Below are 12,485 nucleotides of genomic sequence, written 5' to 3'. Positions count from 1 at the left end.
TTTTAAGGGTTTTTTACTGACCAGATGGTCTCAGGCCTTACCAGCTGGAGAAAAGTGGCCTTTTAGTGCATTATTTGAAATGAAGCCTAAGGTTTGTTTTGTTTTGTTTGTTTTGAGACAGTCTCTGTGTAGCCCTGGCTATCCTAGAACTTGCTATGTAGAACAGGTTAGCCTTGAACTCCCAAAGCTGCTCCTTCCTCTGCTTGGATTCAAGGCTTCTGCCATTATTCCCAGCAAACATGAATTTTGTCATGAAGTGCACTTTTAGATGAGTTGGTAAAAATGGAAAGACTCTGAATTGGTAACATAGTTTCTAACCTCCCCCAACCCTAAGTCCAAAATTAGAGTAATCAGGGATGCAGAGATGGCTCTGTGGTTAAAAGCACTGGCTGCTTTACCCAGATCGGAGGTTCAATTTCCAAAACCTACATAAAGCTTACAAACTTCTGTAACTCTGGCCCTGGGGGATCCAAATCCAGTGCCCTCTTCTGGCCTCCTCAGACACTGCATGGATATGGTGCACAGACACACATGCAGGCAAAACACCATACATAAGAAGTTTAGAACTGGGTGAAGTCGAGCCCGGTGTGGTGGCACATGCCTCTAGTTCCAGCACTAGAGAGACAAAGGCTGGCAGATCTCTGAGTTCAAGGCTAAACTGGTCTCTAGTGAGTTCCAGGACAGCCAGGGCTACACAGAGAAACCCTGTCTCAACCCTCTGTTCCCTCAAAAAGTAGAAAACTAGAGTACACAAAGGATATTCACTCCATGTTTGTTTTCTTTCTGAACCATGTTTTTGCTATAACATAAGCTCATAGCAGAGCCTTTTGAGAGAAGAATGAGTTCAAGGCCAGACTGGGCTAGAAAGCAAGAAGGACCCTATCTCCAAAAAGAACAACCAAAAATATAGAGTTGTAAGCTTGGCCCACCCTCTCCAAGGTAGTACGAGGTCCCTAGGTCCTAGCTTCTTTTTTCTATTTATAGACACCACTGTGTACATCATGATGTACAGAGCGTCTGACCCTGCTACAGGTTTAGAAAGAAAAGAGTTAACAATGTTTTCTCCCGTTACTAGGTTTGAGATGCTTGACGCTGCAAAGAACAAGATCCGGGTGAAGGTCAGCTATTTAATGATTGCCCTAACAGTGGCAGGATCGTCTATATGGTTATTGAGGGCAAGAAGGTGAGAGTGGGCTCCTCTGTCTCTCACGCCTCCCCCCAAAGATGGGGAAAAGTGGTGATTGGCATGTCCATTTGCTCTGAGAACAGGAATACCTCATAGTAATTTATTGGCTCCAAGAATACTTTGTGTTAATTTACTGACTGGATGCTTACTGCACTCTAGGCTCTTCTGAGTGGTGTCCTCTGCACCTACAGCCTTGCTAGAGAGAGATGCTACCACAGGAGGAGGAAGCGGCAGCCTAGGAGGCTTTAGCAGCAGAGAGAGCGAGCTCAGCAGGCAGAGGCCTGATGACATAAGTTCAGTCCCTTCATCCCAGTAAGGGGAGGCCCTAACTCCTAAGACTCATCCTGGACTCTTCCACATGCTCCATAGCTCATGTGTGTCCACATGCTCATCCATATCTCATGTGTGTCTGTGCACTCCATAGCTCATGTGTGTCCACATGCTCATCCATAGCTCATGTGTGCCCACATGCACTCCATAGCTCATGTGTGTCTGTGCCTGCACACACGCAGTAAATAACTTTTTTTTTTCTTTTTTCTTTTTTTCGGAGCTGGGGACTGAACCCAGGGCCTTGCGCTTGCTAGGCAAGTGCTCTACCACTGAGCTAAATCCCCAACCCAGTAAATAACTTTTTAAAGTAGTCTTGGCACCTTGCCCACAGTCACGCATCTCCCAAATGACAGAATTTGAACCTAGACATAACTGAGGTGAGAGTGAAATTCCTCCTCGGTACATAATGTGTTCTACAGCACAACTGTTAAGCTCCCTTACTGGATGTGAGAACCTGAGAGAGAAGCTTTCTCATCGACAGGCTTTACAATGAAGGCCCTGAAGCTTACACATACACCGTACACCTTCCAAAACTCACATAGTAAGTAAAAAGACAAAAACTTAAAAAGAAAAAAATTGAAATGTCCTATTAAACCGCGTCTTGTTATTAAGATATGGTTACTTTGGAGGCTGGAGATGGCTCAGTGGTCAGGCCCTCTTACGCCTTTTGTAGAGCATACCTGGGTTCAGTTCCCAGCACCCATGTGGCAGTTCACAACCATCTGTAACTCCAGTTCCTGGAACCTTTTTAAAGAAGGGCTTGTCAACTGATCTTCTCCTGAGCAACTCCAGAGTGAGAAGGAAGTGAGCTGGTGACTCTGCACGCCCTGCAGTCACATAAAAGCACTAGCCATTTCAGTCTGGCCTCCGAGGAGCACAAAGGGTCAAGGGTGCTGACCTGGGTGAAGTCCTCTTGAAAATGAGCCTGTCCCACTTCACTTTTCCCATCTCCCCATTTGACCTCTGACCTCCCATTCATGGTTCTCAGACTAAAACCTTTAGAAGCCTGTGCACAGGCACATGGGTTTCTAGAACTCCAAGAAATGGCTGGCTGATGTTAAAGATCTTCAGAAGCAAATTACCCCAGGACATCCTCCAGCACCTTCCAAGGGTGTGTGCTAGAATGAAAAGCCTTTGAGCTAAGATCACTCAGAAGAGATAAGTTAGTTACCAGCTTGCTTTGTCCTTACTGTTGACAGTTGTTTCCCGTCAGTCTTCTCCCCCCACCAAATTCTTCACATGTGAAGTAATGCGGATGTCAGAAAATCCCAGCTTCTGAGGCTGCTAGATCCTTGTACTTGACATAAACACTGATCTGACCACATTAGCTCCACACAAGTTTTAACAGTTCCCATTGAGGAAGCCAAGGAAAAGGAGGCTGCTCCCATGCTGCCAGCTGCTTTGAAAGGGTGAAGTTCAGGGATGATTCTAGAAGTCATGAGGGGTAATATTTGGGGACAGCCTGGGATTCCCGAAACTGTTTTGTTAAAAGAAAAAAGGGCTAGAAAGGGAGGGAGGGAAGTGTATGCACAGATTAGGGAAGCAAACAGGGGAAGAGAGAAATGAAGATGAAGTGTGGTACATTGGGAAAGGAGGGAAGGATGTGAGGAAGACACAGGATTGGAGAGAGTGCATACGGGCAGAGGAGGGGGAGCTGTGTGCTTCTTGGATGGGCTGTTGGGTTCCCAAGTCAGAAGGGGGTGGAAAGTGTGTAGAGGGCATGACTGTCCAGTGTCCAGGCAGCTGACCACCCTGGCCTGTGCTGCAGTTAACCCACTGTTCTCAGAATAAGGGGAGAACAGCCTTCCAAACCTGCTGTCATCTCATCAAATGGCTTTCCTTTTAGGCTGCAAAAAGACATGAGTCTTTAACAAGCTTGAACCTGGAAAGGAAAGCCCGTCTGAGAGAGGAGGCAGCTATGAAGGCCAAAGCGGACTAGATGTTTTTGTGCTGGATTTGGAAAAGCCAGGAGTACGGTTGCAACAAGAAGCCTGCTTTAGAAAGGATGTGATCTGACACCCACTTTGCAGACATGCGCTTTGCAAAGATGTGTTCCACTTCCCTATTTCTGCTGTAGAGAAACAAGTAAATTTTCTTAGAGAATGACTCATCTGTGTTTTGTTCCTTTGATCCAAGTAAAACCTAACCTCCCCACTTCACAAAGTGGAAACAGGCAAATGATTCCAAACTTAGTATTATCTCTTCTTTGGAGCGTCGGGTATGTTATCTAGCACCTACTCACCTACCAAAGGCGACGTGTATATCCTGAGACATGGGCCTTGTACGGTTCTCTTCTGCATACCTTTCTGACAGGATAAGAAGCCGGGGTGCCTTTGTGGAGGCTGGCTCCCCAAAGCTTCTAAAGAAACCAGACCATGCACTGAATGGTCTAGCATGCCAGTAAGAGGAGGCATTTTGGAGAGCCTTTAAGAATGCCCTGGCCAAGAGTTTTGAGGAGCTTATCATTCATCATGGACTTGCTGGTAGGGGCCGCCCACTGCTACCTCCTACTTCATGGCTTGGCTCCCAATTAGTTTCTTTTCTACTCTTCAGGGAATTACATTTTGTACTTATGGAACTGCAGGGCCTGTCCTTGTTAGTGTTTGAAAGTACACACGGCTATCAGTACGTCTTCGTTAGCCTTGTCCTTGTGCTTCCTAGGTGTCTGGTATTCAGGTAGTTTCTGCTGAACAGGTAGTTTCACTGGCTCAACGCCTCCCTAGTGCTAACAGATGGTGCCATCATAGCCACCACACACACTAGTTCTCAGAGTTATAGTTGTACCCCATGCCACTGTTCAGAAACTTGATGAGACACATTACAATGCAACGCTGCCTAGGGCTTCAGTTTCTAATGGTCCTGATGCTGCCCGTCTATATGTACTTTCTGCCTTTGCTTCATTTTAGGTATCAAATGCTTTGATTTTTATCACTTGCACATTTATCGTCAAAAGGCACTGTGTGTTGGATTGTGTGTTCATTCACAGAACAAACCAGACCGTGATTTATTGTCCCCAACTTGACAGATTAATTTGGCAATTTGATGCCCCATTGTGTAGAATAACACCAAAAATATTCAAGTGACATGTAAAACATCTCCAATTCTCCCAGTACCTCCCTAATGTCACTGCCCTTAATGACCTCCCAAACCAGAGGCTACAGGTCCCTCCTCCTCTCAGTCATCCTGTTATGTCACCTTTCTAGATATTCCAAAAACCATATCCCTCTGGGAAAGCTATTGAAAGAGAATGAGACACTGTCCAGGGATGAACACACGAGATTCTAGCAGGCCTTGAGATCAGGGCTCAAAAACCCCAGGTCCTAGACTTTTTACAGGGTCTTGTTTTGCAAGTTAAAATGTCTCAGACTCATACAAGGACAATTTGTTGAGCCATGCCAGAATTCAAAGAAACCATCCTTTCAGTTTTGTGTCTAACTCGGCTTTCCTCATCAGTAGTCACTCGACCACACTTTAATTGTCTTGTCATTTTCTAATGCTGCCGATGCAATGATGTTTTCTGTAGGGTGACAGGTTGCTGAGATCACAACATCTGTGTGACCTTGTAACCTCTGTACAATCTCTTTGGTCTGAAGGTTCCAGATGTAAACCATGTTGTCCTCTGAACCAGACACAACCCACTTTCTACCAGTAACAGAGAAACTGGCAAATATACAGTATTTCTCATTCTTATGACCAGTGTATGTCTTCAGGCATCTGCCCCTACTGTAATCCCACAGTTTAAGAGTACTGTCCAAAGTTGCAGTGAGAATGTATTTACCATTTGGAGAAAATTTTACAAAAGACACGGGAGGGTTACCTTCATCAGCAAGTGTTCTTAAACACTGGCCTGACGCAGCATCCCAAATTCTACAAAGACCATCATAGCTTCCGGACACTATCAAGGACCCATTACAATGAAAATGTACGGCAGAAATGGGGTCCGAATGAGCAGACAGAGTCTTGAGGCACTTTCCTGTTTTCACTTCCCATATTTTCACACTCTCATCAAAAGATCCTGAAACGATGAGGTTGGATGGTGGGTTGAAATCACAGCAGAAGACGAAATCGCTGTGCCCCTTCAGTGTTTTCAAACATTTTCCAGATCTCACATCCCATAACTTTAGAGTTTTATCGTCTGAGGCAGAAACCAGACGACTAGAATCTGAAGACCAGGCAACATCTGATATTTCCAGACTGTGACCATAAAGTGTTTTCTTACACTTCCCATCATAAGCTCCCCAAATTATAATTAGTGCATCAGCTGCAGAACTTGCTAGCCACTCGCCGTTAGGACTAAACTTAACTGATGATATGGCCGCCGAGTGCCCCGCAAGAGTAAGTCTGAGAGCATAGTTGGGTTTCTGTGGCTCTTCCACCCGCTGGGGGGCAGAGAGGGGCGACTGTGCTCTCTCTGCTGGCAGATGCTCGGTTGCCATGGATCCGGCTCGACAATCTGCGCAGGCGTCCGGCCCCGGCCCCAACCCTTACAGAAGATAAAACTTGCCGTTGGAAGGCGGACGGTTTTGATTGTAACATGGGATCCTCTTTAAGGTCCGTTCCCAGTCAACAGCAAAGTTTGGAATACTCTGCTCTTCGATAGCATCACAGATCACAGTGGTCCTGGGATCCATAATCGTGCCGGGTGCTGTTAAAGGACTAAGACGACCAGCGGTGATTGGAGGCTGCACCTAAAGTCGTCTTCCACGCCCTCCCAAGCTCCAAAATGTCGGGGAATAGTAAGCAACGGATGGCGTCACACGAATCAGGATTTGAGAGGCTCAAGTAGAGCCCAGGACGACGCCAGGTACACACTCTGCCAGGCTGCGCACGCGCCGAAGGAGGTCAGCATTTGCTTCCGGTTCTCCGGAACAGGAAGCTGACACTGAACCGGGTTTTTAGCCTGAGAGGTTTGGGTGCAGGAAGGGGAGCAGCAGGCACTTCAGGAAGGCTGTGCATATTGAGGAGGCTTCTGCCCACGCCCACCCCGACTGAGTCTAGCTGTCACAAGGTCTGCTTTTGTGGCAAGGAGACTGAAACCGAGCCAATGCACAGACTCTAAGAACCCAAGATTATGATGGGAGCAATCAGCAAACCTTTGGTTTTTAACCCAGAAAGTTTACGCTTCCGCAGGAAATATATAGTAATTCAGGTTCTTGATATGTCAGAGCTCTGTCTTGTCAAGAAGGCAAGACTGCATGCAACTGCCCTCTTCAGCAGGAACATTTTGTTTCAGTGAGTCCTTTTTTACTGGTACTTTCTGATAGTCATGTCATAGTCGAACCTGAACTCATGGTCCTAATGACTCCCATTTCCAATGTGCTGAGGCTGCAGGTGTGGACCATCATTTCTATTCACGAGGGGGCAGGGACCAAGGTATTGACCCAGGGTTTTGGGTTTCACTGTTGCCCGGACTGGACTAGAATTTAAAGCCTGAACCTCCAGAGTACTGGGATTACAGGACTGCCACCACACCCGGATTGCCTCTTTTTCGTACCGCATTACGTTGGTGCTGGTTACTGGCCAAGCTCCCATGGTGAGGAGAGAGGAAGAGGGGAAGAGAGAATGGATTACTCTCGTTGATTAGGTGTATGTTTTGTCTGCATGTGTGTGTGTACTTTGTGAATGCACTACTCAGGGTCAGAAAAGGCATCCATTGTCTTGGAATTGGAGTTGCAGATGGTTGTGAGCTGCATATAGGTGTTGGGAATCCAGTCCAAATCCTCTGAAGAGCAGCCAATGATCTTAACCACTGAGCTACATTTTAACTGTGACTTCTGATATAGAGACTGTATCATCAATTCAAAACTTTCCATTTTTATTAACTCACCTAAAACACATTGCATAGCTAAGTAAATACATATTTTTATAATGACTAAAAACCAAAATGAAATAATGGGTACAATCTAGGAGCTAACGGGATGGTGCTGGTTGTTTAGTTCACTACTACACACATATGAGGGACAAAAGGTGCACAAATTTGATGTCGGTAAGATTGAGACATGACTTTGAAGAGTAAAGCAGTTTGATTTGTAGGATATTTGTTTATAAATAGCATCGGGACTTCCAGAAAGAAAAAGCTGTGAATAAGACTTTTCGTCATTACTCATACTCTTGAATTAACAAACTATCATAACAAATTAATAGGATTTGCGTGGTTCTTGGGGAGGAGTGGGCTTTGGTGACTGTGTTCAACAGGAAATAGTAGTCCCCAGGTGGCAGCAGTCAAGAGTAGAATCTTGAGTTTCTAACCAGTATCATGCCTATCCTTTTCTAACAACCTACCCTTCTCATAAGACAAGGTGACCTCTAAGTTTTGTTCATTGAAAAAAATCAGAACTGTTTCTCCCAAGCCTCCCATCTATATAACACAAATGCTCATTTCCCACCTCCTCAGTAGTTTTTAAATAGAAGTACTGAAACTCATTTTTAAAAAATGTGCCAGACTTACATGGCCTTGGATGATTACTCCTTTCAGGGCTGTTTTAACTGGTTTCCTTAAAGCAGTTCTTGGGACTACAAATCCAGTTCCCAAGACTACCCAATCTGCAAAACCTAGTCAGAATAAACAGGAATGAACATCACCTATAACTGAGTAGCTTTTAAAAGTTAAAGATGATGCAAAATTTAAGGTGTTGACTGATCATAAACTTAAAAGCACTATCTTCAGCAAGCCAGAAATCATCAGTAACTAATTACCAAGGCATGTGAATAATCATGCTACCCTGTAAAATCATGTGCTTACAACTTGTTGCCCACACAACTCCCAAGCCCTGTACTATTTTGTCCCCAACATTGGTCTTTTGTGTTCTATCTTCTCCTTACCTGTTGTTCTAGTTGTTACAGTCCCTCTTCTGGACTCCACTAACTTCCTTGTGTCAAGTGAGCATGGATAGAGATGTGTAAAGCACAATTTTATTACTGCAAACGAGCATGCATACTTAGTAATTTTCAAACGTGGGACAGGTTGGAAATATGGGTCAATAGGCAGAATACTTGCCTAGAATTCTCAAAGCTGCAAGTTCAGCCCTCAACACCTCTCAAGAGTTGGGTGTAATGGTGCCTACCTTTAATTCCAGCACCCCAGCATTGGAAGCATGGGAGCCAGTTCAAAGTTATCAGCTACAAAGCTGGCCTGGGCTTCATGAGACTCTTACTGCTCTTTACACGCACGCTCCGCACGCACACACACCCCCTTATGTAGGTGAATCGTGGGCATAAATCACTCAAGCTTTGTGGTAAATCTGTACAGTCCACAATTGTGTACTGAACATGAAACAGTTTACAGGAACCGAAGCTATGTTTTCATTTAGAGTTTAGTTTCTTTCATTAAGCTACCTGGCCAGTAAACCCCCAAAGAGTGAAACTGTCACTCAAGAGTAACAAAATATACCAACTTTTTGTTTTCTTTTGTCTCATAAGCCTAGAGGAATAAAGCATTCTTCTGTAATATCCGCAGTATGTGAAAATGGGAAATGTCGACAGTCTAGCCATCTGTTCCCACCTCAGGTGGGTATATTAACAAAACTTCAAAGTATATCAGGACAGACTAATAAGGTGCTATCTGCTATACATCAAATGCACTGGAGTGTTATTTGCAGAGTAAACCAGCAGCTTTTCCTCTTCCTGTTATTGCTTTGATGTGACAGATTTCTGGTTTGGAAATGTTTCTTTTCATAAGTCTTTAGGTCCCTCTTTATATCCTCAAAGGTAACTACAATTCAAACATTTTGTTGAGACATTTGCTTTAACGGTTGTCAATTCTGGTTTTATCCAACTCTGAGAGAATCCCTCTGAATTTCCTCTTGTAATCCAGCACCCATTACTATCACAGGTGTATATTCCTCATTCACTATTTATTGAAAATTGACCATGTGCAAAGCATTCACCCAAGGCCTGGCAGAATGCATACAGTACAAAGAATCAATAGCCATTCCAGATCAGGTGTACAAACACTCTTGAGAAAGGGCACAGGATGGTCAGAATGTTTTGAGGTAGGAAATAACCAATGGACAAACAAAAGGGATAGGTTCACGGGGCAATCTACGTTTAAGAGAGCAGGGCAGGCTAACGTCATGCCCATGGTGCTACTCAGAAGACCAGATACTCTGCACCCCAAAGCGTTTTTTTTTTTTTTTTTTTGTTTTTTTTTTGTTTTTTTTTTTGTTCATCAGTATCTCTGTTTTCACTTAGGTCACTAAATTCATAACCAACAATTGAATTTCTTTTAAACCACTGTTGCACTCGCCTGACTATATCTAATGACAGTCAATTCATCTACCCATATATGTAAATTAATAGCAATAGTGATATATGAGATGGAGCCACTTCAAAGTAGTGCCAATTAGGAACGGTTGGGAACAATGGTCTAATACAAAAGGTTTGCCCACTGATGACTATTAAAAAATCTAGCCCAGGACTTCCTGAGCACAGAAATGTTGTCTGACATGAGAAACAGAACTTGCAAGGCTCTCCTTTGGACAGCCCATCTAAGAATTATGACACTGAAGCAGTAATCCATTAAATCTTAATCTTCCATCTTCAATAGCAACTAGAGGACTGATTAAGGGAACTCACTTAGTCAATTAACTGGAACAAAATAGACACTAAATATGACTTGCGTTTATTTGACCTAAAGGAAAACAAAAATTTGTCTACTCTTAGCTGAAAACTGAACCTCGGCTCCACTAATATTCCCTCTTACCTGGAGCCTCCAGATGATCTTATGACCAACAGTAGTTTGACACTTTGTAAAAAATTAAGGTTTGTTTTCATCTGTGAGTGCTTGTTCCCGGGTATGCATGCACACCATGTGTGCACGTGGTACTTGAGAAAGCCAGAAGGTGGCTCTGGCTCCACTGGAACTGAAGTGACAGCAGCATGAGCCACCTGACAGGGGTGCCAGGATCCCCACCCCCTCTTCTTCACGGGCAGTGACTTCTCCTAACAGATGATCTCTTAACACGAGCCATCTCTCCAGCTCCAGCAATGTCATATTTTTGAAATAGTAAACATCTATTTTATTAAACATTATCCTGATGTCTTAGGACTCATTCTTCTAAGCTGTCCTTTCCTGACAATAAAGAATATTACAGAATATCATTTATATTACAAATATACTTAGTCACATCTGGTCTCCAATTACTACCTTTAACTAATTTTGAATGATAGGAAACAGTAGACCAAAATCTTCAACTCTGCAGATAGTTGATTTGTTTACCCCAAACAAAAGGAAATGGCTCTACTAATTTAGGATTTCAAAATGAAACTGCAAGTGAGCAAACTTGGGAATGTGGGAGTCCCCCTCTCAAAAGCTGACTCCTTTTTCTTATGGTACTCAATGCACTTCCCAACTTAAATAAAAAGCTTTAGCCCCTAAAAACAGCTAAAATGGCTTGCTTGTTGATATGTAAAATGTCCCAAATTTAATAAGAAATAAATCCCATAACCCAAGGAAAACCTGTTTTACAATACAGCCCCATGTTTGGGGTCAGACAGCTGAAATGTTTATTTAGCACTACAGAAACCAATCAAAGTTGCCGGTAGGTAGTCATGTACAACAGAATTTGGTTGACAAATTATACTTACATATGTTTTCTTAGGCATAGTCAGCAGCAACTGGAACAATTCAGATTTATTATAGGACAGTAAGGCTGAAGAAACACCCAGGGTCCAACAGCTCTGTCTGGTGTGGGGACGACCCCGGCGCAGCAGAGCTTCCTTCCAGCAGTGGGCGAGTGAGGGCAGTCTACAAGCTCTGACTGGTGGCAAGAACAAGTGTTCACAGAAGAGTCTCCTAAATGTGCTCTACATCCAGCATCTGTACTCTCCCAATTATTTCTCCACCCAACTGTATTTACCTTCTGGTGCTTCAGGTGCCAGATACCTTTATATCTCAAATTCTCTGAATGTTTTTTTCTTTTTAAATCAAAGTTCTCAGTATTAAATACATACTTGGAAAGTCTGGAGGGAGACTGGGAAGGAACAACAACAAAGCCACTTTGCCCTGATCACTATCTAAAATCCTTAAGAGGTTTTGTGTTATAAATACTAATAACATGCTTCTGTAATAAGTAATACCTTTCTGATAAAAATATTCAAAAGATTAAACTAAATTAATAGATTTTGCCAGGTGAAAGACTAAAAATAGGATTTACAAGTAACCCCTAAAATTCCACTTGCATTAAAAAACAAAAAAGTCTGTCATGTAAATACTCAGTTCCATAACATCTAAGTTTGCTGGGGTTTAGCTGACTCTAATGTTTACACTTAAACAATCGTTTTACTATAAAAACAACGTTCAGAATATTTAAAGTTCATGAACTTCTGGTCAGGCTTAAGATAAGAGCTCACACTGATGAATGGACCTGAACTCACGGGGCCACCCTGATATTGCTACAAAAGTTCCAGCTCTATGCTCTTGGTAAGGTGGGGTGACAACTCTGTGTGCTTTGTATTTCTTTTCGATCAAACGCGTTTATAAGATGCAAAGGTTTTAACTATCCAATAGAAGGTACATAATTTAAAGCATTCTATAGAAATAACATGTTACCAGTAATTTACAATTTAAAAAGAAATCAGCCACAAGAAAAGTCAAAAAGCTAAAACAAAATTTTACTATGAATCAATTGCTTCTATTACCCTTCTCAAAAAGTGATATTGTAATGTGATGTAAAGGCAACATTGAAAGTTCATCTTTAAATTAACCACCTAATTTATCCCTAAAATTACAAAGAATCAGTCTTGTACAGGTCAAGTTCAGTAAACTAACATGTTCTCTCAGCACAAAGCAGCACTAGAAAACAACAGGACAGATGGGAGTTGACTAGTTTTTATAGTGTCTGCTCCATCAATGGCACAGACATCAGACGCAGCATCCATCCCAGAGCACAGACACAAGTAAAGACTAGGGCAAGAACGCCTCACACTCTTGGCTGAGCAATGTCCTTTGTCTCTGGAACTTTCTAGTTTG

At 43.1% G+C, this 12,485-nt stretch overlaps 3 protein-coding genes across 3 annotated transcripts in view; 1 reads left to right on the top strand and 2 right to left on the bottom strand.

Annotated features, from left to right (window-relative positions):
- The window catches only part of LOC116898817 (protein FAM162A-like), a 232,486-nt gene extending 228,975 nt beyond the window's left edge, over positions 1–3,511 (top strand). Inside the window, 3 exon segments of the mRNA XM_032900171.1 lie at positions 1,076–1,152; positions 1,155–1,183; positions 3,363–3,511. Of these exon segments, the coding sequence (XP_032756062.1) occupies positions 1,076–1,152; positions 1,155–1,183; positions 3,363–3,455 (199 nt within the window). The 3' untranslated portion in view covers positions 3,456–3,511.
- Positions 1–12,485, bottom strand: part of Kpna1 (karyopherin subunit alpha 1) — a 257,120-nt gene that overhangs the window by 192,835 nt on the left and 51,800 nt on the right.
- Positions 4,417–6,340, bottom strand: Wdr5b (WD repeat domain 5B). The gene has a single exon (XM_032900170.1). The coding sequence runs from the start codon at positions 5,950–5,952 to the stop codon at positions 4,966–4,968; it is 987 nt and encodes a 328-aa protein (XP_032756061.1). The 5' UTR covers positions 5,953–6,340; the 3' UTR covers positions 4,417–4,965.

Source organism: Rattus rattus, chromosome 4 (genome assembly GCF_011064425.1).
Source record: "Rattus rattus isolate New Zealand chromosome 4, Rrattus_CSIRO_v1, whole genome shotgun sequence".
NCBI classification, from domain to species: Eukaryota; Metazoa; Chordata; class Mammalia; order Rodentia; family Muridae; genus Rattus; species Rattus rattus.
The sequence above is the reverse complement of the archived record's forward strand: the minus strand, read 5'-3'. Positions and strand labels throughout refer to the sequence as shown.